This window comes from Crocodylus siamensis, chromosome 1, assembly GCF_052110815.1.
Source record: "Crocodylus siamensis isolate JL-2025a chromosome 1, ASM5211081v1, whole genome shotgun sequence".
NCBI lineage: Eukaryota > Metazoa > Chordata > Crocodylia > Crocodylidae > Crocodylus > Crocodylus siamensis.
In genome coordinates, this window is record NC_143395.1 from 278,314,412 (window position 1) to 278,340,181 (window position 25,770).

At 40.1% G+C, this 25,770-nt stretch overlaps 2 protein-coding genes across 15 annotated transcripts in view; one reads left to right on the forward strand and one right to left on the reverse strand.

Moving 5' to 3' along the window:
* Positions 1–19,078, forward strand: part of GPM6B (glycoprotein M6B) — a 165,043-nt gene extending 145,965 nt beyond the window's left edge. For 6 of the 8 annotated variants that reach the window (XM_090063560.1, XM_090063569.1, XM_090063592.1 and 3 more), the window contains 5 exons: positions 7,826–7,982; positions 11,888–12,059; positions 14,104–14,177; positions 14,555–14,620; positions 17,182–19,078. In XM_090063560.1, the coding sequence (XP_089919686.1) occupies positions 7,826–7,982; positions 11,888–12,059; positions 14,104–14,177; positions 14,555–14,620; positions 17,182–17,331 (619 nt within the window). In that variant the 3' untranslated portion in view covers positions 17,332–19,078. Of the gene's footprint in view, positions 1–7,825; positions 7,983–11,887; positions 12,060–14,103; positions 14,178–14,554; positions 14,621–15,546; positions 17,093–17,181 lie in introns of those variants that run through there. The other 2 variants (XM_090063611.1, XM_090063583.1) reach the window with 1 other exon arrangement.
* The window catches only part of OFD1 (OFD1 centriole and centriolar satellite protein), a 63,303-nt gene continuing 55,987 nt past the window's right edge, over positions 18,455–25,770 (reverse strand). For 6 of the 7 annotated variants that reach the window (XM_090063431.1, XM_090063448.1, XM_090063440.1 and 3 more), the window contains 2 exons: positions 24,174–24,244; positions 18,455–21,214 (listed from right to left, as the gene is read on the reverse strand). In XM_090063431.1, coding sequence (XP_089919557.1) covers positions 21,169–21,214; positions 24,174–24,244 — 117 coding nt within the window. In that variant the 3' untranslated portion in view covers positions 18,455–21,168. The remainder of the gene's footprint in view (positions 21,215–24,173; positions 24,245–25,770) is intronic. The other variant, XR_016444289.1, reaches the window with a different exon arrangement.

Below are 25,770 nucleotides of genomic sequence, written 5' to 3' on the forward strand. Positions count from 1 at the left end.
TATGAACACTCCATTGTTATGTATGTCATTCATTAATTGCAATGAGAGCAAACTGTCCTCAGGGTAGAAATCATCTTGCGTATAGTGAGTGGCATCAGGCCTATGACCTACAAATAGCCTCACCCCCCGCACCCCCAAAAAAACCCTAAACAAAACCTTGGAGTGAGAAATGGTCAAGACATCAAAGGTCTCTTAGTATTGTCAAACATTAAAGGTGAGTTTCACCTGAAGAAAATAAGCAGTTTGATGGTAGAAGTTGCAGACCATACTCTCTCTCCTGGGTAGAGCTATAGGGTTGCCTCTCTAGGGAAGATTTTTACAAGAAACAACCTAGTTAGTGTTCGGAGAGAATGTGATGCAGTAGGCTGAAAAGGGGCAAAAGCAGGGGAATGGAAAATATCCTGAATATCTCATTTACTGCAGATGTTCATACAGAGCATGTACCAGGGCTGGAATACTTGTTCACAGTGCTTTCTTAAAGGAGGAATGAAATGCGAGAGAAAGTAAGTGCCCAGGGTCTTTCGCACACAGGAACAGCCTGCAAAGCAGCTTGTGAAGATTGCTTAGTCTTCGTTTATTCCATAAGGAGTCACTACATAAGGCTTCAAGCCTGTACTTCAAACCTGTGCAACTCTTTCCAGCTGTCGTAGCAGCTCAACAAGTGCTATGAAGAGAAGAGGCACACAGCGTTCATACTATGCCTCTGTCTGAGGAGAAGCATGCTTCACTGACAAAGTGTTTGCCAAAGAGCATTAGGAGGAACCTTGTGTAAGGGGAGCCTTCCCACTATAATTAAAATCACAACATTGGATGCAACTTTTCTTTCCTCTTGTGTTTGGTTTTTCCCTTTCAGCCCTTATGCTTAGTGACTAGAGGATGGCGTAGGCCAGGACTTGAGTGAAGTCACTGGCGATGCACTGTTGTTCACGCTACACAGGACTGGGCACGGGCACTGTTCAGGACTGGGCCCCGTAGAGCTCTGATTGTAAGACCAATACTCTGAAAACCCATGAAGAAAGAAGTGTACTGCTCCAGCTAAAAATCTCAAGAGCTTTGATTTTATTTTTTAAAGCTGAATTAATTCCTGCTAGCAGTGGGAACTAATTTCCAGTTCTGTGCTGTGTAGGTCAGAGGCGGGTGGTAGTGAAGTATTACAGCCTGCAAGTTCAGCTGGTGGAAGTGGGCAGGAGAACTCGACAATCTTGGGGGAGCTCCTTTCTTTCAAGGCACATCATCTCACTCATGACCTTAGGCCACTGACGTGGTATTAATAAGTTTTGGCCAGGATCCTGAAATTTTCCCATCAATTTTCTTTTGAGGACAGTTCCTTAAGGCAGGCAGACTCTAGGAATTTGTCCCCACTTAGCAGCTCAACATGTACTGTATTTTAACACCTACTGTTGGATACCACGTAAGAAAGCTTTTTCCATTCTAAAGTGGTTCATTTGGCATTTGATGACGTAGTGGCAGTTTCCCTACCTCCAGAACTTGCCTCGCATCTAATCCCTTTAGTTAAGTGCTAAGGAACGTTTGCTATAGAAATAAAACAACTGTTGCATAACAGGCTAAGCTGTGATCACGTAAGAGTTAATTTGTTTAGCTGAGCTAAAAAATAGGGGAAATTCAATTGAGTCCATCCTATATAGACTGATGGGGAGCAAGCTTTAAAAGACCTTGTGATAGCAATACTTGGAAGAGCTGTTTTGAATAACTATTTCTCATCAAACCAGTATTGGGAGCCATGGAAACACAAACTAATTGTGTCTCAGGGACATGTGCAGTTGCTACCAGCGTTGCTGTGGATGCTAGCTGTCTGGAAGCAGTGGGAGGATTTGGGGAGGAAAAAAAATGACATCTCTTTGAAGGACAAAAAGGTTTAAAAGTGCACTTAAATAAGCCAGTTCTACTGGAATGTAATTTTAACCAGACTTAATAATCATCTGTCATCTTTGAAACCAGTTGAAGAATTTAATATTGATGTGGAGGCCAAATCCAATGTTCTGAATTATGAAATAAGCTCGTCTTTTTTCCAGTGCAGGTGTGTAGGTGGAGCAAACTCCTAAATTGGTTTGAAATGCCATGATGAAAATAAAACCGCTACCTCCCATCATTATTTGAGAGAGTGATGGCCTTTTTTCTAACGATAGCTTCAGTATGTGCATCAAGACTTTGCATACATTTTCTTTCCTAAATGACTTTGATTCAGCATCTTTCTTTTCTTTTAAAATAAAGCAAAAAAAAAAAATTATCATTGGAAGGCTGTTCAGGTGTGACTGAAATCACTATTAGACTGGCTTTCAGGTGAGTGGCTAAGAACTGAGTAGGTGAGCGTGTAGATCTAGCTATCTTTTAATTTCTGGTGAGCAATTCTTTCAAAACAGGACATAATTATTAGTTATTAATGACACTGGAAAAGCAGCACTGAGTAGTCTTGTTCTGTAAGCAGAATGTTGCAGGTAGTGGTTTTCACAAGAACTAAATTCACCTTCAAAAAATAAGTGTGGCATTTTCACACTAATGACAAGTGATAATTTGGGGGATTTAGGAGAAATGTGAAACGCTTGGAGATTTAATTTTGAAAAACACTCAAAGGTTCTGATGTATCTTCATAAATTGGACAAGTCGTTTTGTTAGACAAAGCACTCTCGTTAGTACTCATTTTTATCATAGGTGGGGAAGAAAAAAGATCATAATAGACTCAACTTAGAAGACAAGGTTGAATCTTAAGGCATTCCAAGTTTTGGGAACTATCAGAAAAACTGCCAGATTTTAGCAGTTTGGAGTTGTGGACATTTTACTTCCTAAAAACTTTTTTTTTTCCCTGGAAGTTGTCGTCGTCATCAGTTCCCCACAATTTTAGAGATGACTCTGGCCAAATGAGACAGCCAAGACCAATCAATTGAAACATCTCGTCTCAAGCAGGGAGTTGGACTAGATGACCCATAGAGGGGTCCCTTCCAGCCCTACAGTTCTGTCTCAGCCTAAGGAGATGGCAGTTGGAATAATTTTAGAAGTGGGATGCAGAGGAATAATGTGGGAAGAATGCTGCAGGCAGCCATCTCTCACCCTTGCCTCTCCCCTGCTTGGCTTGCACAGGAGGCAGCACACGGGAGTGGTGCAGGCAGTGTTTTGTGGAATGCAAGATATTCTGGGAATCCTAGTTCTTTAGCACAGCACTGGAGCTTGCTGCTGCTGAGGGAAACTTTCACCCCTCTTTTTTGCTGCTGAGGCCCATGTTGAGAAGGCAAAAAAAAATGCTGATTTCAGTGGCAAAATATTGGGCTGATTCTCTTCCTCCGCCCTTCCCCCAACAGCAGCAAATTCCACTTTTTCGCTCTACAAAACTACAATTCTCAGAGCGCCTTGTGCTCCGTGATGCGTGCTGCTGGAGCCAAGTGCTTCCTGCAGCTGGAAAATACAGGCAGAGCAAGGAACTAAAAGGTGAGGCACCCCCTCCCCATCCTTCTGGCCCCCTCCCTGTAGCTGGTGCTTGTGGCACATGGCTTGCTCCCCCATCCCATGTTACACCACTGTTGCAACAAGCGTGCCTGACTTACTAGGCCAATTTACAGCCAAACATTTGAACCACTTTCCCTGCAATGCCACTCACAAACCTGTGGCTGTGGTCTGTTCTTTTTGCTGTTTAAGCGTTGTACAATTCTCTTATCAAAGGGCATTTATACACGTGCCTGATGCCTGCTCTGCTGCGCTCTAATTCCTAAGGATTAATTTGATTAATCAAATTAGAATGCTCCAGCACCCCTGGCATTGTGTGTGTGCAGCGTGTCTGCGCTTCAAAGTGGTGTTGGGGTGCATTAGCACCCCCGCTGCCATTTTGAAGCAGGAGACAGTGAGTGCACTGTGCTGTGGGCGTTTTAATTAAAGCATCTTCTCTCTGCACCTCAGAGCATGGGCAAAGATGCCCACAGAGAAGCAGAACTGGAAGGGATGCCACAGGTCCATTAGTCCAACCCCCACTGCCTTAGGCAGGATCATCCCTATCCAAACTATCTTATACAAACCCATTGTCTGACATCTTAGCAAAGTTAGACAGTCACTCCCGACACAACACAAAATACAACACCCTAACCTGCACCGGTAAAGCAGGGAGGGACCATGCCAACCAATATCCTGATTCTGTAAAAGGTTGTTAAATATATACTTAAAAGAATCCCAGGAAGAGAGCCACATCCCTCTCTACAGAGGAGGGCAAAAAACCCTCTCACTTTTACACGTTGGCAGTGCACTGTAGCTCAAAGAGGTCAAAACCCTCTTTGATCCTGCCATGAGATTTCAGTGTGCAGCTAGCAATGCCAGCAGTCAGTTGACAAACTGCTCTGAATGAGGTGAAACATCAGTAGGTCCACAAAATGCCTTTTTGGCTGCTCATGATCACTTCCACTCCTGTATATAGGAGCTGCTTAAAGCATGCATTCGTTGCTCATGCATGCAACATAGGCAAACGCAGGGGTGTTGAGCCTGCTTTATCTATGCTTGAATGCTGTACCAACTGGCTTGTTTACTTGGTCCAACTGCCTGATGACCTTCAGGAGGAAGCACAAGAAATATTGGTGTACTTTGTGTAGGTGAAATTTCTGTCATTTGGAGAATGTCTGGGTTTCACAACCAGAAAGTAAATGTAAGAACCCCAGCCTCATGTACTTTATCTGTTAGAAACTTCACATGAGCATCGTGACATGCCTTTTTCTGAATACCCTTATCAATCATCAAAGCTTTTAATAGATCTTTTTCTAACATCTGTTTTATATATAAACCTAAATTGCGTGTGCCTGGCCATTCCTAGTGAATGACAGATTGCTCTGGGACGATGCCTCAGACATTAGTCTGTATCAGTAACACAGGACCACATTGCAGTCAGTATAAGCCTGTTTTTCATTTCAGACAGTCCACATTTAGCCTTAGTAGACTGTTAGCTGTAATGATATGGCATTTGGGCTGAATTTTCAGGGTTAACTTTGAACACATCATTTGATGATTTATCAGGCAGTCTCAGGCGCTTGCATACCTTGAGTAATTCTGATGTCATTAAGATATCTCTGCCACACCATAATGTAGCCAATTAGATGTCACTGAAGGGATTGTAGATGTACCCATGATGCCATCCTCTTGTCAGCTTGCCAAAATACAGCACAGATACAAAAACATGTGGGCACTAGATTGCAGAATCCAGTGTGGATGCCAGATAGAAAAGCACAAAAGTTGGTTTCCCAAGACAACTGACTTTTCTGATTTGGGTCAGAGTGAGACTGATCCAGGTACTGAATAACTACTTCTTCCTCTTTCTGTACACGTATGTCAGTGCATATATGCTAATGAATATAGCATGTGGCCCCTTGATGAGAGGGGTGTACATCAGTCTATCACTAATGCCTTGTAGGAGGCTTGCAGCTTCCAGATTCAATGCTAAGAATGTCTTTGCAGGTAATGGTGTTCAACAAAAATAAAGTTACAGGCTGGCTGTCTCTTGTCTGCCAGCCTCTTGTTCAAAGCCACAATGTCAACATCATCTCAGCGAGCACTGCTCTCTGAGCAGACTGGATTGCTTCAGGTCTGCTCAGCAATGTGAGGACACTTTTTTCAAGGCTATGTAGAAAGAGCAGAATTTCTTTGGTGTTGGAGCACAGGAAGAGGGACCCACCAAGTGTGACCATCTGGTCAGGTCCACACAAAGGGCAAGCCTCTTTGTAAGGGTCCTTTTTTAGGCCCTCCCACCCCAGGGCTGCTCGGTCACTTAGGGAAGTGGTGGCCAACTCATATGGCCTTGCAGGCTGGAGGAGTTGCACAGGGCCAGTCCACAACCTTGATCTGTTAGCCACATCATTTGGCCTACACAGCTCGGCATGGTTCCAGAAAATGTGGATGAGGGACATCAGCATTAATAGCTGCGGCTCCCGAAGCAGCAGTTAAGACTCTCACCACACCCTACTGCCAGACTTTTGGACCTGTAGGAAGTCCTGTGGGCCAAACGACTTGGTGTCATCTCTTGGCAGCATAATGCTTTCCAGTTGTGGAGAACCGTACCTTAGCTTGCTTTTCCATGGGTTACAGACCATGCCATTGGTGGAAGGGCTTGTGTGCCTCAGTGTAATTGGATTAAAGTTCTATCTGAAAATTAAGGCAGTACTATGATGCAGGCACTGAAGGTACTCCCATGCAAGCATAGTGGGACTCAAGCAGGCCCTAAGTAGCCGGACAAATATTTTCCATTAAAAGAATTTCTTGCTAAACCGAATCTATGAAACTCCCCTAAAGTAGCAGAAATTTGCAAATTAGTTTGCTTGGATGGAGGAGCCCAAAAAGGCATATGAATTGGGGAGCTGGCCATGTGCTCTCTGACAGCCTAACCAAATGAACAGAGAACTGCATGGCTGGAATATCAGGGTCCTATTCAACCCGTACTATTTCAAAACATTTGTGTTCTTACTGTATCATAAATGTTTAGTTGGGGTCACAATGTCCATACAAAGTATAGAAATAGCTCTGTTTTGCAGGCTTGAAACTGAAGTTTCAAGATCACGACCATCTCATAAGACAGTAGTCAGTATAAGAATCAGAATTACCGTATTTGCTTGAATAGAAGATGACCTTGATAATAAGATGACCCCCAGTGATTAGAGTCTATGTATGCAAAATTTATAAACGTGTTATTTTCCAGGTATAGAATCTAATTATTGGAGCTTTGCCTTGAATTTGTTCCCCACCCACTGCTATAGTGGGGACAATAAATCTGTAGGATTTAAATCTGTCAGGTAGCCTTTGTTCTCTACTACCCCCTGACTTTGTCCCCTAGCAGCCCCTTCCCCTTTTCCTCACTGTCAGACGTTGTTCTCCCTGAGCACATGAGAGCAAGGAGCAAACTTGAAAACAAGAACTTTGAAATTTAAACATGGCTGTAGCAATTTGTATATAGCACTCATGCACTTACTGGTGGTCTAGCCAGAATTGATGCTGCACAGACGGTGACTGCCGGGTCATTTCGAGCTGTGTGCTGAGTTCCTTGCTTCAGCACCGTCTGGCTGGAAACCACATATGAGCTCAAAATGACCCAGCAGGCACCAGCCAGCACAGCCCCTGGCCGTGCTGAGTTTCTGGCTAGCACGTACTGATCTAAAGGGATGCAGCCAGGCTGCTGGCATGTGGCAAGGTGCTTCAGCACCCCCTGCTTGAGCAGCAGCTCAGAGCAACTCCGTACATGCTGGCCAGAAACCTGTGCTGCCGGGACAGTGCTTGACTGGTGCCTGCCAGGTCATTTTGAGCTGCATGTGCAGTTTCCAGCCAATGGGTGCTGAAGCAAATCGCATGCACTGCCAGGCAGCAGCATAGTGACCCTGTACAGGCCAGGTAGCCACCCTGCATGCTGAGGGGAGCCCAGGTACCCTCTGCTGGCTGGCCATGTGCTAGGTGCATGGCTGCATCCTCCCTAACCTTGCCATCTCCTGTACACTTTCTGAGTTGAGGTAAGTTATATGTGATCACAAGACAAGGCTTGAATATTTTATTCCCCACCCCCTTCCCCCATGCTGAATGGGAGAAAACCTTGTCTTATAATCAAGTCAGTATATTAAAACTCAACTGCATTTGAGTACCAGGTTGGCTCTGCTCAGGTGAAAGTCAGTATCCAGTGTCTATTAACCATCTGTAAAGAGGGGTTCATAGTACCTGTTAGCAATCCTCTTCCTTAAAAATGCATCCACAATGTATCAATGGATTCTTGGCAAAATGAGTTCCTAACATAATTCAATAAGATCTGCTTTGTGTTAATGTGACAAAATATGACAACATCTTTTTCCTCTTTCCATTTTAGAATACAGCTAATGCAGTATGTAATCTATGGCATTGCATCATTTTTTTTCTTGTATGGAATAATCCTTTTGGCAGAAGGCTTTTATACAACAAGTGCAGTGAAGGAACTGCATGGTGAGTTCAAAACGACCGCCTGTGGCCGATGCATCAGTGGAATGGTAAGTGCAACGTTGCAGTGGTCACCTCATTCCCTAAAGTCCAAACAGTAGAGCTCTCTTTGTCGTAGTTTTCATTTGCTCAGATCTTTCCTGCTAAGTTTATACCTTCATGCTTTTGCTCTGCAACGTTTTTGCTCAGCTAAACTTGGAAACCGAGGTGCTCAGAATTCTCATATGGCTCACCTCTTCTTGAAACTGATGCTATCCAAACTTTTTTGATTGACTATTTAGATACTTGTATGGTTCCCAGGCCACATAATTTTGACTTCTTTGTTCTTAATTCAGTTTGAGGAGGATTGGATTGGGAATGAGATTGAGGATGGAATTGGTATTCAGATTGATCAGTTAGAAAAATGGTCTAAAATCTGATGAAATTCAGTAAGGGTAAGTGCAAAGTTCTGTACTTAAGATGGAATGATCAAATGCAAAAAGGGTTGATCAAATATACAAATACAAAAGGGACAAATGCAATCAGACAAATGACTGATTGCATTTGCAGTACTGGGAAAAAGAACCTGAGGGTGACAGTGGGTTGCAAACTGAGATTTGAAAACGCTCTTTAAATATAAAGAAAGGAAGATTCTCAATTGTTCTGTGTGTTTAGGACAAGAAACAAAGGACTTGTGATGCAAATAGATATAAGTTGTATATTAGAAAGTATTTAACTATGAAGGTGTTGAAGGTCTGGAAAAGATTTCTAGAGATCTTGTAGAACCTTACACTGAAAGGAAGGTTAGACAAATCATTTTGTCTGGGATGGCTTGGACAGGGATGGTCCCATCTTGAGCAGGAAGTTGGACTCGATGATCTCCCGAGGTCCCTTCCAGCCCTGATGTCTATGAAATCTATGAAAACCTCCTGAGGCCCCTTCCAGCTTTGCACATTCGATTAAATTATCTTAATTCTTCACATTTGAAAGGCCTGCACTTCAGGCTGTGAAATTTCTAGTATGTGCAGAGTTAAAAAAGAAAAAAATAGTAATTCTACTGTGTTACATTCCATCTGAAGACCTTAAGATCCTTCATACATTAGTAAATAAAGCTTCGCATATCCAGGCAAATACTGTTGTCCGTTTTCACTGATGGGGAAATAACATAAGGTTGGGTAGGATCACATGTCACAATTGAAATGTTTAAAACCTTTTTAAAAGTTCCAAGCTGTTTTCCGCACTAGTATACTTTTTTATTTTTAACTTATTTTAATACCAATTCACCAGAAGTAAAACTTCAGATTCTCGCCCACATTCTCCCAGGGGCGTACGCTGTAAGAATAGAAACACAAGACCTGTTTTCAAGACAGGTTTTCAAAGCTGTCCTGAAAATCTGATTCAAAGCTGAGAGTTTTGAAAGAAGCTAAGCAATATGACAGATCACCCACGGGAAAGAGTGGGTGAAAAATGAAGAGGCTTTTGATGCGATTTTACATTGCATCTTAATTTTAAAAAAAAAAAAAAAAAAAAAAAAAAGAATCTCTGTTGCTTACAGAAAGATTGAGGGTTTTTGGCTGTGAAAAATATGAAGGGAATATTTAACAAAGAGCAATTTTCAACTGCAGTCTTTAAAAATAATAAACATAACATACAATTGATAATTTTCCAAGTGGTAGCTATTCCATGGATGGATGGATGATTGGGCAGGCAAGGGTGATTTTCACAAAACTGTTATGTTTAAAAGTTTTTTAAAGGACCAGAAAACAGAAATACATATACTTTCATACATCTAAGTATATAATTGTGCAATTTAAGTGACTGCGAGCACAAACAATTATTCATCTGCTTAAATATCTGTGGTGCACACAACTATGGTAAATACAAAAGGTATAAAAATATGGCTTTCTGAAAAACGGGCCATTCTTACACAAGTGCAGAGGTAAGACTTGCAATGAATACACCACATGAATCATCATAAAGTGTAGAAAATCTGGAAGCTACATAAGTTATGAGAGTTCTAATAATACATTCACAGTTAAAGTGATGGTATTCATTAAACATAAAAGGAAATGCATAAGTAATATTAACAGATCAAGGCAGTTATAATTTGTGATGCTGTTGCCAATGAATAGAGGTCCCCTTTGTACTGTTCATAGCTGTCTTTTGAAGGTATAATTTTCAGTTTCGCTTGCTACTGCAACACGCACACAAAAAAATTCCCTTTGATTTTACCCATATCAGATGTCTGTGAGGTTATAACTTTCCCTTGGCTACATACGATCTATTAACTACAAGATTTTTGTAATTAAAATAAGGGTCTCTTTATCTCATCACTTTGGTTAACAAGCCCTTTTGGTATATGATGAATAGGGTAAGTGAGGGTATTACTGGATGGCCTTATATAAATCCATAGATCTTAGGCACTCTAGCAAACACCTCCAACTTCTGCTCTTCACTCACAATTTCCTTTGCCTCTCTAACTACAAAATGTATATTGCCAATCGCCAACCATTTAGTTTACCCCCACTGTCTGTCTCAGCCCTGTTGCCATGTCATTTTGTGCTAATGGACTTCTACTACTACAACTTTGACTAATCCATCAGTCCTCTCATAATGACTGAGCTATTCCTCCGCTCTGTGGCGCTTCCTTTTTGAGTCGTCTTCCTGTCTACAAAGGACTTCAGTCTGTTTCCTATATCCGTGTTTATTGAGAATGCACACATTAAACTACATATAACTAGTCACTGCATTAGCCAGGTTCAAATTAATTTCTTCAGTGAAATTATAGAAAAATGTGAAGCAAGCTTTTTTTATTTTTTTTGATTGGCAAGTATCAGGCACAGGTGATCTGTATAACAAAGTTCCCACCACTTGTTCTGTCTGCTGGCTATACACCCTCTTGATTCGTCTAGTAGTTGCAATACATTAAGCACTCCAGAGAAGACTCTGTTCCTGTAGTACCTAACACTTCTGGGGACTGATTCCAGTTGGAAGACCTGGGGCCTGCTACTAGTAAATCAGGCTGAACCCAGTTTTACTGTCGTTGTCTGTAGCCAAGTTTAAATTTGGAGTTGCGTAGGAATCTAATAGTAAAGCACAAAGTACTTGCTCTCTACTTCTGTGGCATCTGGAGGTGGCAAGACAGTTAGCTTTCAGTGACTGCTATAAAATCCAATTAGGCTGAGAGAGTCTGGATTTACTAATGCCTGCCATAGTATGCAAATCCATTGCTGCTGACTGCAAAAAAAAAAAAAAAAAAAAAAGGTTAAAAAAGTTGCCTCTGCACTAAAATGGAAAAAGAGGGAATGTTATAAGGCCATGCTGTGGCACTTCTATGATTATTGCTTTTCTGTGATGCTTCCTATTAATGTTAAAGAGTTTTAAGCATTCATATTTGGCCATATACATCTCAGTTAAAGTTTCTGATGTCTGGTTTTTATGCATCCACATTCATTTTCCAGGAATGGGTTTCCTTAAATTTACATTCAAAATACACCAGTCTCTAGGGAGCTGGTTACTCCACAGTTTTCAGCTTTCAGGCACTGAAGTATTTCTGGTATATTTGGTAAATGTTTTTAAAAAGAAAAAAATAGTGGGCAGTTTACTAGTTTGAACTGAAAACTGGGATTTCCTTTGGTTAAGAATTCATGAAAGTAATGAACTGCTGTTTCAGAAGGGCAATCTACTTACTCAAAGAGATTATAAGTGTTTGCATTTTAAATTTTCATTAGTGCCTCGGGGGACAAATTGGTTGAAGAAAATACTGAGGAGGCAACGACAAATGCTGATCTGGCCATTTCTGTTTTGCCCAAAAGATCCCATGCAAATTTTTCCTTGTAAATGGAAACCAGCTTTAAATATTTAAGTATCTGGAAATCACTTTTAGGACCCTATTTTTAAGAAGGATCTCTTGGAAAAGTGCATGTATTTTGTCACCTACAAAAAATTAAACATGGAATTTGTTTTCTCTGCCTAGTTTGTTTTCCTCACTTATGTACTTGGAGTAGCCTGGCTTGGTGTCTTCGGCTTCTCTGCTGTGCCCGTCTTTATGTTTTATAACATATGGTCAAGTTGTGAAGTCATCAAATCACTCCAGACAAATATGACAGCTTCAGGAGACCAGATCTGCGTGGATATCAGGCAATATGGTACTTATGTTAATCCTGATTTAAATGCTTTATCTTCTTTCTGTGCTCTATCTTCATTAGATTAATCTCAGCCATATAAGATGAACAAAAAAGCAACAGACTAAAGTATATCTGAATATGTCAAGACTTTTCTAAATAATGCAGATTACAGTGACCTCTTTTCAGATGCATTCTGTTTAAGTGAATTGGCAAGTTACCTGTAGTGATGTTGTAGCAATGTAGCTGCTACCCATACGATGTCAGGGTGACATGCAAATCTAATACGTAAATAATAAAAATAGGTCAATCAGTATAATAAATGCTTTTCTCTAGGGTGGATTAAAATGGAATCTTTTTTTTTTTTTAAATCGCTTTTTATTTCAAAAACTTTTAAAATTAAATTTGAAATTATGTTGAGGCTTAAAGTTTGACAAGCTAAAAACATGCTGGTTTTTAATTCTTACAGAAACATCTAACTTAAAGTCAACTGAAACTTTGTGCGTTACAGTGGAATGAACATGGATAGTTGTACATTTCTAGTGCTTTCAGTTCGTTGCACAGGAAAAATCCTTTGCTTTAATTACGTTTGCTTCCAATTTTAGCAAGCAGTTGCAGAGAGAACATTTTCTTCATTTGGACTACATTCAAAGTTCAGAAACTGACTGGGGAAAAAAGCTTTCTTCCTTTTTCAACTCATACTCTATGAATAAAATCCAGGTGCAAGAGGATAAGATGTTTAAAAAAATTGGAGGACATAGATCTTAAAAGTGCCTAGGTCCATAGAGATGCAGAGGTACCTAATGGGATTTTCAGGAACACCTAAACAGATTAGGTATTCAATTGCAATTGATTGCAATGGAAGTAAAATGCCTAAACACAAGCTGGATACTTTTGAAGATCCCTTTACACTTAGCTAAAAAGCCCTTGAAAATCTGAACCATGGTGACCAAAAATATTTTTAGTTTTCACTAAAAAATACAGGTAATGCCTTATTTAGTAAAACGCATTTTAGATTGAAGCCTTATACACTTTCTTATTTAAACAGCATATAAAGTTCAACTATGAAGCTCTTTCTGGAGTTGTACCAATTTAAGAAAAATGTATGTCCAAAGAACCTGCTTATCCAATCGGCAGAGTTAAGACTCTGAGTTATAGTATGAAGGCCAAGTATTAATACACTTTAAAATGGTTACTTTCAAGATAAAATTACTGTGACAATAGGATCTAGTTTAAAAAACTAAAGACGGATAATTATTTAGCACATTTTGGGAGGTAAAAGGGGTTCACTTCTTAAATTTTGTACCTTCTAGAAATAACACAGAAAGAAAGGATTCTTCACCCCCTGCTGTAGGGGTTCTCATTTTTTTAGACTCAAGGCATCCTGCAAAAACTAGCAGCACTTAAGTTTCACTTGCTTTTGACTACACAACTTTGTTTTTGCCAAGAACTCAGACTGCGACAGGTCCGGATGTTTTTGATATCTCTGGATTCATCTTGTAATTTATGCATAGGGGTTTCCATGGCTATCCATGGTAATCTGGTGCGGTACCCTTTGAAAGGATTTCACAGAGTCCCTTGGTTGTGTGTCACCATGCACATGGTGGAGGGCCCTACCGCCACTGCATGGCCCTACCACCATAGGTATACTCCCCTTCTGTGGGACCCTGAACACTCAACTGGGGTTTGGTTTGATAAGGACCTACTGAGTTCCTATTGACTTCTTAAATTCTGAACTTTCTCTGAGGCACAGATTACCTCCTACAAGTGCTGAGCATGTGATGGGGCCCACAGTGAGTAAAGCCACCATTTGGCTGCCATATGGGAAGCCTACATCTGAGAACGTATCTTGGCTAGAAGCAGCTAGTCGTTATGTAGGAAGAATGTAGTCTGAACGATTGTTTTAGTTGCTCCTGCCAACTCAAAAGCTGTCCTGGTCAATGTGTGGGTGCACAATAAGGGAACACAACTGGCATGTGGGTGGGGAGGAAGGAGATAGAAGATGAATGGGAAGTTATGTTGGCTATTGATTCCAATGATACATATTGCTCTGGTGTCGTCACTGCAGGCATCATCCCCTGGAATGCTATACCTGGCAGAGCTTGTGGTCCGGTTTTAGAGAATATCTGCAACACAAATGAGGTACACTAGCATAACTAATTTGCTGGTCTCGTAACCCTTAATGAAAGGGGGAAAGAAGAGAGTGCCCTTTTCAGAGACTTTTATTAACCTGCTTGTATCATCTTTACACACTAGCAAGCATCAGGGTTATTGACAGGTCCTCTTTCCCTGCCATCCAGAAAAAGGAAATACTTCTGAAATGCATGTTGTTCTGAAAAGGCTCTTTTTGGGCTTCTTTTTAGTCAGACTGTAAAACACCTGCAATACTTATACAGAGTATCTTTGAACAGAGGAAAAACAGTGAATAAAAATAAAAGCGTCAAGTATGCACTGAGATGACTTCATTGTGATTCAGTCATGTTCTCAATTGGTTTTAATTTCAATGTGTTCCTTTCTAGTTCTACATGTCATATCACCTGTTCATTGTGGCCTGTGCTGGAGCTGGTGCCACTGTCATAGCACTGGTGGGTAACAGTCTCTTTTTTTAATGTAACGTTCTTTTCAGCTTTTTAATGCGGCGGTGTTTAAAGAACAAGTTACACATGATACCTCCAGTAAAATAAATACAGTTCTTGTTATGTAAGTTCTTCCAGAAGTCACTTGGGGGGGGTGGTGAGAGAGAGAGAGAGAGAGAGAACAAGATAGCTTCCAACTACAGGCAAGCGAATACCCAATGTGTTTGAATAAGATCTTGTTTTAAAATAGAATTGATTTGGGGAGGAGGGAATTTAAATTTTGACTTTTTAAAAATACCATGTGATAAGTTAGCACTTGTTAGTATGTAATTTCAGCCTGACTCCTGTTTGTGGCAAGGTAAACTGGCAACTTCAACACAGAAAGTCCCAACTTGTGGCCTTTGAGTGAGAGTGTGTGGTGATGGTTTTACACATGCTTTTAAGATACTGTTTTTTCATCTCTCTGAAAATAATCACAACTTTACTTCTGGACTAGTGTGCCTCTAGGACTTCTTAAAATTTCTTTTCCTTTTTTAGTTTTGCATTGAAAAGTAGTATGTAAACCTGTTGTTTCACTTGTTGAGACCCAGGAATTTTTTTCTTGGGCTGCTGTGCAAAAGCTATACTCAGCAGCAACTGGAAATGAAGGCTTTAACATATCACTTTTTTTACAGTAATGCATTACTGAAGCTGTACACTTTTAACCTCCTAAGAGCCAAAATCAGGTGTCATACATTATTCTTCCACTAAAGCAGCCCCATTGTTGCCTTTAAATGATATCTCTAAATCTAAGCTAAATACTGGGTTAGTGCAAGTCTTAATTCATCATTTGAGATGCAGTAGTATCTGTCATAGCATTTTTGAAAATAGCCAAGTGGGCTCGAGCTGTTGGCTTATTGTATCTTATTGTCCTGTATTTTGTTCTCTTCCACCAGCTGATCTACATGATGGCTACCACATATAACTATGCTGTTTTGAAGTTTAAGAGTCGGGAAGATTGCTGCACTAAATTCTAAATTGTATAAGCCCAGTAAAGAGCTGCATTATGTAGCTTGACATACCACTGACACCCTAGACTAAGAGTCTAGTTTTTCAATTTTGTTACAGTAATTTTGTAAATAGCTTTGATAAGCTCATTTAGCATACCTAGATTAATAAAATGGCTTATTGTATACGAATTATGATGTGGATGAGATCTGGCTATTTCCTACACATTGAGAGGATTCAGTTACTTCAGGGATGTTGTACACCATGCTTTGAAGACAGGAAATAACTGGAGATGTTAAATTCCAAACTGTCATCTCTAAAACATCGACTGGAATGGTTAAATGCCAATCACTAATTTCTCCCTTTTGCCTGCTACTTGCTAGTTTTTAAGGAGATATACAAGACCAGTCCCAGTCACTAAATTTTTGGCTGAAAATACACAGAGCATATATTTATGAAATATTCTGTTTCCAGGTCATTTCATAGCCTGCATTTGCCATGTCCGACTGATAGATCCACAAGGCACAGCCTGTCAGTAAAGCTGAGAAAATCCACAAAAATGAAAACTAGCATTTTTTTTAAACTAACTGCCAGGATGTGCTCGCTCTTGAAAATGAAAATATATCATTCTACAGCTCTGCGTAAAACAATCACCTTCTTACTAGACTCCAAATTCACTAAGGGACGGCAACTGAGTAGCTTCTACGCTAACAGCTTTCACATTTAGTAACTGATTTCTCAGTAGCCAGATCTCAAAATGTAAGTATAATTATATGGGAAAGAAACTGCATGTAGATTTAGATATTTTCACACTGCTGAAAAGGTACAAGAGAGTAGAGGTGTTTGTTTTTCAGATGTAGATTTCTTTTGCATGAAATATGGTGAAAGGAAATTGGGAAGAATTTACTACGCAAAGTGAGAGGAACATTTTTTTTTGAATATGCTCACTTTTTACCAGAAAGTAGATAATGGCAGATGACAAATGTAATTTAAAAAAAAAAAACAAACCACTAAAACTTGTTAACCCAGAGACTGCAGGCTTTTGCTTAATTTTGGACTCACATTTGTTTTATTTAATTTTTTTCCCCGTATGTTAAAATGTAGCAATTTTTTTCACAAAAAATAAATGCTGTTTGCAATTTTAAGCTTGTTTTTCCAGGGGGGAGATGGAATTCATATCTGCTCTGTAGAAGGGAGATAAAGGCTCACCAGAATTCTTGTGCTCCATGTAAACAAGTTAGAGAACTTAGTTTCTCTGAACCTGCAGAAAATATATACCTGACAATTGCAAAAAAGTCTTTGTTTTTTGCTTTTTTCCCCCCTATACTACATTTTAACTGATCAGTGACTCTAGCTCATGTTTACTACTGTTGCATACTAACCCTCTAATAAGCAAACTAAAAGACAAGCATGCAAAAATTCTAGAGGTCTTTTCAAATGAGGCCCTGTGCCCGTTTTAATACCAGAATGCTTATTAATGTAGAATAACTGTTTTTTTTTAAAGAGTGTCTATTAATCTGACTAGCTGCTTGCTTTGCCTCTTGACATGCTCACTAGCCATCATGCTCACCCTTCTCTTCCAGATCCACTTCCTCATGATACTGTCTTCTAACTGGGCCTACTTAAAGGATGCAAGCAAAATGCAGGCCTACCAGGCTATCAAAGCAAAAGAAGAGCAGGAGCTTCAGGATATCCAGTCTCGGTCAAAAGAGCAACTCAATTCTTACACATAAATGTTTGCCAGGGTAATTCCACTGAAGAATTTTTGTAGCTCTGACAAATCAGCGAACAGCTGCTCTGCAGTTCAGATTTATGTTCAAACAAACATAGAAGTGTAAAACTTCATATTTAAGTTCCTGGAACATGTTCAAAGAGAAACCTTCCAGTGTGTAACATTCCTTCCTTTAATACAGAGATTGGAGGTTTCATTCCCAGCATTTTAAAAGGCAACACTTTGCAACAAGTGACCAAATAATTCATCCTTGTAAGACTTTGCTATGCTAGCATTTGGCCAGGATTCAATCTTGTGTCGTAAGTTCAGAATTGCGGCAGGTGATCAAGACCAGCAGGTAGCAGATCAGAAGCCGTATACACTTTGCACAGGCATACTTATGTAATTTAACAAGACTCCTTGGTCTGTGCAACATGAAATAGGGGCTAGCTCAGATTTTTAATAGCTCATGTTTGTTTAATGTCAGTTTCAGCCTCTCCATAAACCAGATTTCCAAAATGGCAGTCTTTCAAATTGCTATTCTCATGGGCTAAATGACTGATGTCCACTGAGCAACAGCCTTATCTCCAGTGTGCCACAGTCATTATTCTGTACTTACTACCTAGGTAAACTACATACTGATTTAGTTGATTGAGTGTCCTGAGGCTAATTTTTAATTATTTGATAGAATGTAAACCCTTAAGTCAGGATAATGATCACCTTCTTAGAAAATAAATGTCAGCTTGGCCTTAAATATTTATTTTCTATAAATGCCTTAGCATTTATATAGTAGCAGGAGACCATTATCCTGTGTTTTTATGTGAAAAGTGTTACCTTATTAAAATGACACTGATTTGACTATTGCAGATGAGCAGAGTAGTAAGTTTGCAGAGTTTCATGCAAAGTATGTAAAACATTACAGCCATAAAGCAGAACACAAGCTGGCAACCTTTCTCTACTTCGGTGCTTCACAAATTTACAGCCAGTGCTTATTCATTTTCTCTTCACTAATCAGATATTGCAACAAGAAAATGTGGTGTTCGGCAAAAAATACCTGGTGCCATATTGAAGTAATTTTCCACAGAAGTCTGCCTTCTAATCGTTTTTTTCAGAACTATCCAGTGATATCTTGAGTATTAGTGATGGTATATTTGGTGTTTGTTCTTTACAATATTATATATATATAAATATAAATGTTGAAGAAAACAAATACAGTCATTTGAAAAAAAAAATAGTAAAGTCAAGTCCTATACCCATGTTAAGTTAACGTGTGGTTTGATAGTTTTGACTGTTTGCTGAATATTAAATAAAAGGAAGCACAAATTTCTTTAGGTAAGTCCATATTATATGGAGACATTTTCAGATATGATCTGCAATTGAATTTTTGGTTAAATACCTAAAAGTCTAATCTGACAGTTTAAAAAATGAGGCAGTCTATGTAGAGCAGATACAACAATAGCCTAGTGTTTGTTTTACCTGTTGCATGAAGGAGACATTTCTACAGCAATGCAGGTGATGTTCTAGCCCAGTGTTTGCATAAGGGTAATGAAGGCAGTGTCTTAAAGCCTAATTCTTTTCTAATTCAATGTAGCTATTACTGGGAGTTTTTGAAGTTTTGTTTAAGTAGTCTAATATTTTTATGTAAAGAGCATTAAATTTTGCTATGTATAAATTTTTGTAACCTAACAGTGAATCAATATTTTCTATCAGTGCCAAGGGCTTCCTGTAGTTATATCCAAGTGTTACAATAAATATTTGTAGATAATAGAGACGATGGTTGTGTATGCTTATTTTAAGAACTTTTCATACTTTTGGCTCTGCAAGCAAGGGCAGTAAGGTAACTTTATTCTGATGAATTTCCATTCTATGCAGCTCTTGAATTGCTGTGACAAGTTCATCCTGAGTAAAAGAAACAGCTTTCCTTCAGTTATTAACTGTTACCATTACCAATGCCTTTTGCGTGTCTGCTCAGCCTTGGTGAGACTGCAGCTGGGGTTCTGCATCCAGTGCTGGGCGCCACACTTCAGGAAGGATGTGGAATAGCTGGACAGACTCCAAAGGAGGGCCACATGTATGATTAGAGGCCTACAGAGCAGGTTCGACAAGGAGGCTGTTCAGCCTGGAGAAAAGAAGACTCAGAGGAGACTTGAAAGCAGCCTATAAGTATATCAAGGGTGTACATCAGGGCCTGGGGAAACATCTGTTCACCAAGGCCTCCCGGGGGCGGACAAGAAATAATGAGCACAAACTGATTGAGGATCACTTCAAGCTAGACAGAAGGAAAAACTTCTTTACAAGTTTAAAAGTAGAGTGCCGAGGGTTTGGAACAGGCTCCCCACAGAGGTGGTACAGTCACCCACCCTGGCAATACTCAAAGAGCATCTTGGTGTCCATCTTGCTGGGTTCATCTGATCCCAGCAGTCTTTCCTGCCCAAGTGCAGCGGGGTTGGATTCAATCTGTAAGGTCCCTTCCAGCCCTAACAACTAGGAAATGCGATGACAATGTCTTCACCTGATTTACCATGCCATACAAATGTATTTAATTAAAATGCTGTAGCAGTTTTAAGCTGATCTCTCACCAACAGAAATGTTACATGCAGTGACCAGGACAACTGTTAGGCCAGAAGTTGCTATCAAGACAGTCTCTTGAATGATAACTTACGTAGGACAAAACCATATCAATAATCTCTCTTTTTTTCCATACTTTGTAGAGTAGGAAGCCTTCTTGATTACTGAGGTACAGCTGCTATCTCAAGTCTCTTTGAACACTCCCTATTGTGCTCCTATGTACAATCAAATGTATACATCCTCAGGAACAGAAGTCTTATTTAACTTATTTTTTAAAAATGATGCCAAAAAGCTGTGAGTTTTTTCACCAGGTTTTCAAGCCAGATTGCTTACTATTAAATACAATGATGGTGTCAAAGGCAGGACTTTAATGCCATTTTTCAGTTGTTTCAAATTCAATGTGTTCAGTTAGCAGAGCTGCAGATTATACATTATTTAGGTTCAGAATTACCAAGTACAGGATGCTGGTACATTACACCTTTAGTAAGCTAGCTCTAGCAGGAGTATTTTCCTGCAATCATAAAAAATGTTTCAGCATTAGACCTAATTGGCAATTAATGAACTGCTCAATGCACAGCTGACACTTTATTATTAAACACCCACCAAGAACAGTCTACAAAATGCAACCTCCAAACTCATGGTAGCTTGTTGCATCACTCTTGTGGAGTGGCTAAAGCATCAGAAGAGACCGAATGCAGTAGGATCACTTGTTTAAACGTGTGGGGGATTGTTCCTGCGTATATCACTGCTTCTATAGAAAAGTATTTAAGCTAACTCCAGTCAGCACTGTTAAAACTATACTGTTCTCCAAGTAACATTTGTCTGTAGGACTACATTAAAAGTGATTGTCCTATCTGAGCTTTATAATAGTTACTTAACATGCTAGTTGTAAAATCAAGGTAAGCACCCTGTGGAGGGAAGGGGACCATTTTCAAATCTACTTTGCCTGAATTTTATCATAAATTAATACCTGTGAATGTGTAGCAGGCCCTTTTTGATGAGCACTTGGAATACTGTGTAAAGATGGGGAAAGTTGTGGTGATACTTAACACATCAAGTTCAAGACCCCTTGCTTACAATGGTTAGCAACTGCTAGTCATAGGTGGTATTCTTAGTACTATTCAACCTGTTAGTTACTCCAGGGGCAGTTACTGTTTTAAAATTGTATGGTGCTCTATAACAAACTATCCCCAGTTCATCCCCCCTATTCAGCCATATTGAAATAAAAGCAGTTCTGCTGCTGCTTCATCGTGCATTGGGCTGGCACTGAGGAGAGATCAGTCAATGCTGTTCACCAGAAGTCTTCATCAGGACCTCCATGAGAAATGCCAGCAACACTAAATTTGGAAAGAGGGAAAAGGAGCTATGAACAGACTGTAAAGCAGGCTCTTACCTAAAGTTTACACATGCAATGTAATTGCATAGAAAAAAAAGTTACTAGCAAGTAGACTGTGTTTTCATACTGGCTCAGGAGCCAGCCTTTCAAGTTACTGTTCCAGACACTGAAAGATATTCAGACATGTAAATCCTAGTGATTTCAGGGGGACACTGATACCTAAACACCTTTTAGAATGTGGCTACTGACAAAGGTCTCAAACTCTACTTTAAGTGGTAGTAACAGAATACTAGTGACTGAAAATCTTTTCATACAAGGAAATCATCCTCTCAGAAATTAGTGCTTATGCAGGTTTCACTCGCTTTATGCAGGTTCTGTATGTGTGAATTCACTCTTACGTGATGACCTTTTTTATACCAAAAATTCAATATATGCAAGGTAAATTCACTTTTATGCAATCGGTGTGGTGGAAGCTTGCAGTCAGCTGCTTTGTGCTGTGCATTGTGGGAGTGACCCACACCAAAATATAGCTTCCTGTGTGGATCTGTGCTCCTGGCTCGTTGTCTGTGACACGTGTTTCTGTAGTTGCCATCCCCATTATGGTAACATTCACCACCCCTTTGTGCTTGCGTGTACTGTCTGCTGTTGTTGAGTACCAAAACTGTCTTGTAGAAGTGGTAGAAACGGGCCTGGGGGTCTGTAGAGTTGAGGTCTTGGAATATATCCCTATTTGTTACATTGTAAAGTGGGTTCCCTTTATACGAATTTGAGTTGTGTGCTGTTTTCCAGGAACACATGCAGCATAAAGCGAGTGAAACCTGTATCTGCTGAAGACAAGCAATGTCTTCTTTTGCATGGGAATTCCTGGTCAGAACTCAGGCACAACTTCACAGTAACATTGTTAGCATGTGACTGGAGAAAAATACGGCAAGGGGGAAACAAGCTCAGTTACAACCCACAAATGTTTATCACCTGAGGAAATACAATCTTGAAAATGTTCAAAGCAACCTGTTGCTGTTCTACCTGTGCCAGGTTACCTTAACTTCCAGAGGTAGGGTGCAAGATGACCAATGACAGGCAAATAGCCTGCAGGGAAGTTGATCACTATTTCTCAAAGGGATAAAGCCATTGGGAAGTAGGGATGGTTCAATATTACTTGAGTACTTCACCAATGTCTCCATATAGCCCAGTCACTCATTGTGGTGCCCTGTGACCAGTGAGGTCCCTCAAGGCTCTGTCCTTGGACCCATACTGTTCAACATCTTCATTAATGATGTAGACATTGGAGTCAGGAGTGGACTGGGCAAGTTTGCCGATGACACCAAACTTTGGGGCAAAGCATCCATGCCAGAAGACAGGCGGGTGATCCAGGCTGACCTGGACAAGCTCAGCAAACGGGCAGATGAGAACCTGATGGTGTTTAACACCAAAAAATGCAAGGTTCTCCACCTTGGGAGGAAAAACCTGCAGCATCCTTATAGGCTCGGCAGTGCTACGTTGGATAGCACTACAGAAGAAAGAGACTTGGGGGTCATCATTGACCACAAGATGAACATGAGCCCGCAATGCGATGCTGCGGCTACTAAAGCGACCAAAACGTTGGCTTGCATCCATAGCTGCTTCTCAAGCAAATCCTGGGACGTCATTCTCCCTTTGTAGTTGGCCTTGGTGAGGCCACAGCTGGAGTACTGCGTCCAGTTTTGGGCTCCATAATTCAAAAAGGATGTGGAGAAGCTTGAGAGAGTCCAGAGGAGAGCCACGCGCATGATCAGAGGTCAGGAAAACAGATCTTACGATGACAGGCTGAGAGCCATGGGACTCTTTAGCCTGGAAGAGCGTAGGCTCGGGGGTGATCTGATGGCCACCTGTAAGTTTATCAGGGGTGACCACCAGGATCTGGGGGAACGTCTGTTCACCAGAGCGCCCCGAGGGATGACTAGGTCGAACGGTCACAAAGTCCTGCAAGACCGTTTCAGGCTGGACAGAAGGAAGAATTTCTTTACTGTCCGAGCCCCCAAGGTCTGGAACAGTCTGCCAGCGGAGGTGGTTCAAGCACCTACACTGAACACCTTCAAGAGTAAATTGGATGCTTATCTTGCTGGGATCCTATGACCCCAGCTGACTTCCTGCCCTTTGGGCAGGGGGCTGGACTCGATGATCTCCCGAGGTCCCTTCCAGCCCTGATGTCTATGAAATCTATGAAATGCACAGCATAGTGTTGATAGGATAAGGAGTCCTTCATTTGGTCTGAGCCAATGTAGTTCAAACATAACAGCTACTTTGTGATCAACATGAAACAAATGGCTAGTTAGTCTATATCCTGACTAGGCAGATACTTATCTGACCAAATCTGCTCCTACAGCTACTAGTGTTTTTTCCAGAAACGGTAGACATTTGACATAGACCCACACTGTAGTGAAACCAGCAAACTCAAAAAACAGGAGGCATTGTAACTAGCAGCAGAGAAAACCTCCTTAAAAAGCAAGGTACATTAAACAGTAGAGTTGCTCTACCTCCACACAGTAATCCATAGGCTAAATTTACTATAAAAACTTTATTACCCCAGGGAAGTTCCTTCTCAGCTGAGTACAATATTAAAGATTATATTGCTGCTATCCCATAAATAACTGGTTTGGCAACAGCAGTGCTAAAACTATTGGATTCAGTTGCTTAACATTATTTTAAAATTGTGCTGCCATTCACAATAAATTCTTCATTGCAGGAAGAAAAAAAGGGCAGGTGGACAGCCTGCTAAAGAAAAATTTTTAAAATGGCCTCTCTAACTTAAAGGAGTATTACACTGAAAACTCCTGCCTTTGTTCTACTTGTTTAAGAAACAGGTTTGTATATCCATTTTGTTTTTAGACGGTTGATATTTCTTAAGCATAAAATCCAACAGTATTCTCAAGTGAGTACTAGTGACAATAACAACACCACCACTAAGAACACGTCAGCCTTACCTTTCCTCTTTATCGCTAGACATTAGTCTTTCCATCAGTGATACTTCTTCCACTTCCTCTTTTACTAAGTTCTGGTAACAAAAGGAAATATTACGTGTTATCCAGTCCTTTGGACTAACTTTGCTAGTGTAATATACCAGATAACCATATGCAGCTAAAGCAAAGATAAGCTATTTTTGTAAAAAAAAAAAAAAAAAAAAATTGATCTGTATGTACACAATGACTTCAAAAACAAAATGCATTAGAAAACACCAGGCACACTGCCAATAATATGGTACTGCATCAAAAGAAAGTGACAGGATAACAAGTGTGAAAACTTTAATAGAAAAAACATATCACTAAAAAAACCCTTAAAGCCCCAATCATATTTAATAGATAATCTGCTCACTGTAAGCCACCAAGGGAAAGATTTCCCTCTCACCCTAGAGGTACTCACATTCCTGAGGACAGATTTCAGTTTCTGGAACACATTTGTCTGGACAAATGCAGTCTTTGTGCAACATCATTTACATGTATAAATATACCCCCTCAAAAACAAGTTGTACAAAAACAACATTTTGTAAGCATGAAGATTACCACCTACATCTTACTGTTTTATGGACTAGGTAAACAGATTTTGGCAGTTCCTTTAAAAAATAAATAAAAATAATAATAAAACAAAACAAAAAAAACAACAACAACAAAAAAATCAGGCCATCAGTTTTCACTGGCCTCTGCTTATCTGCAACATTTTAGAATCAACTAAAACTAAATATAAATATTCTATTGTACAGGCATACCTCGGAGATATTGCGGGTTTGGTTCCAGACCACCGCAATAAAGCGAATATCGCAATAAAGCGAGTCACACGAATTTTTTGGTTTCCCAGTGCATATAAAAGTTATGTTTACACTATACTGTAGTCTATTAAGTGTGCAATAGCATTATGTCTAAAAAAAAAAATGTACATACCTTACTTAAAAAATACTTTATTGCTAAAAAATGCTAACCATCATCTGAGCCTTCAGCAAGCCGTAATCTTTTTGCTGGTGGAGGTTCTTGCCTCGATGTTGATGGCTGCTGACTGATCAGGGTGGTGGTTGCTGAAGGTTGGGGTGGCTGTGGCAATTTCTTAAAATAAGACAACAATGAAGTTTGCCGCATCGATTGACTCTTCCTTTCACAAAAGATTTCTCTGCAGCATGCGATGCTGTTTGATAGCATTTTACCCACAGTAGAACTTCTTTCAATAGTAACATCAAAGATCACTGATCACAGATCACCATAACAAATATAATAATAACGAAAAAGTTTGAAATATTGCGAGAATTACCAAAATGTGACACAGAGACACGAAGTAAGCAAATGCTGTTGGAAAAATGGCGCCGATAGACTTGCTCGACGCAGGGTTGCCACAAACCTTCAATTTGTACAAAACGCAATATCTGCGAAGCGCAATAAAGCGAAGCGCAATAAAACGAGGTATGCCTGTATGTTATTTCCTCACAATCAAAAGTATTTCCTTTGCAAAGCTTTGTATTTCGCATGTGACCTAGCCAAAATCCCTTAGAATAACACTAAGGGACACAAGGACCACAACCCCAACTAGCTAACCTAG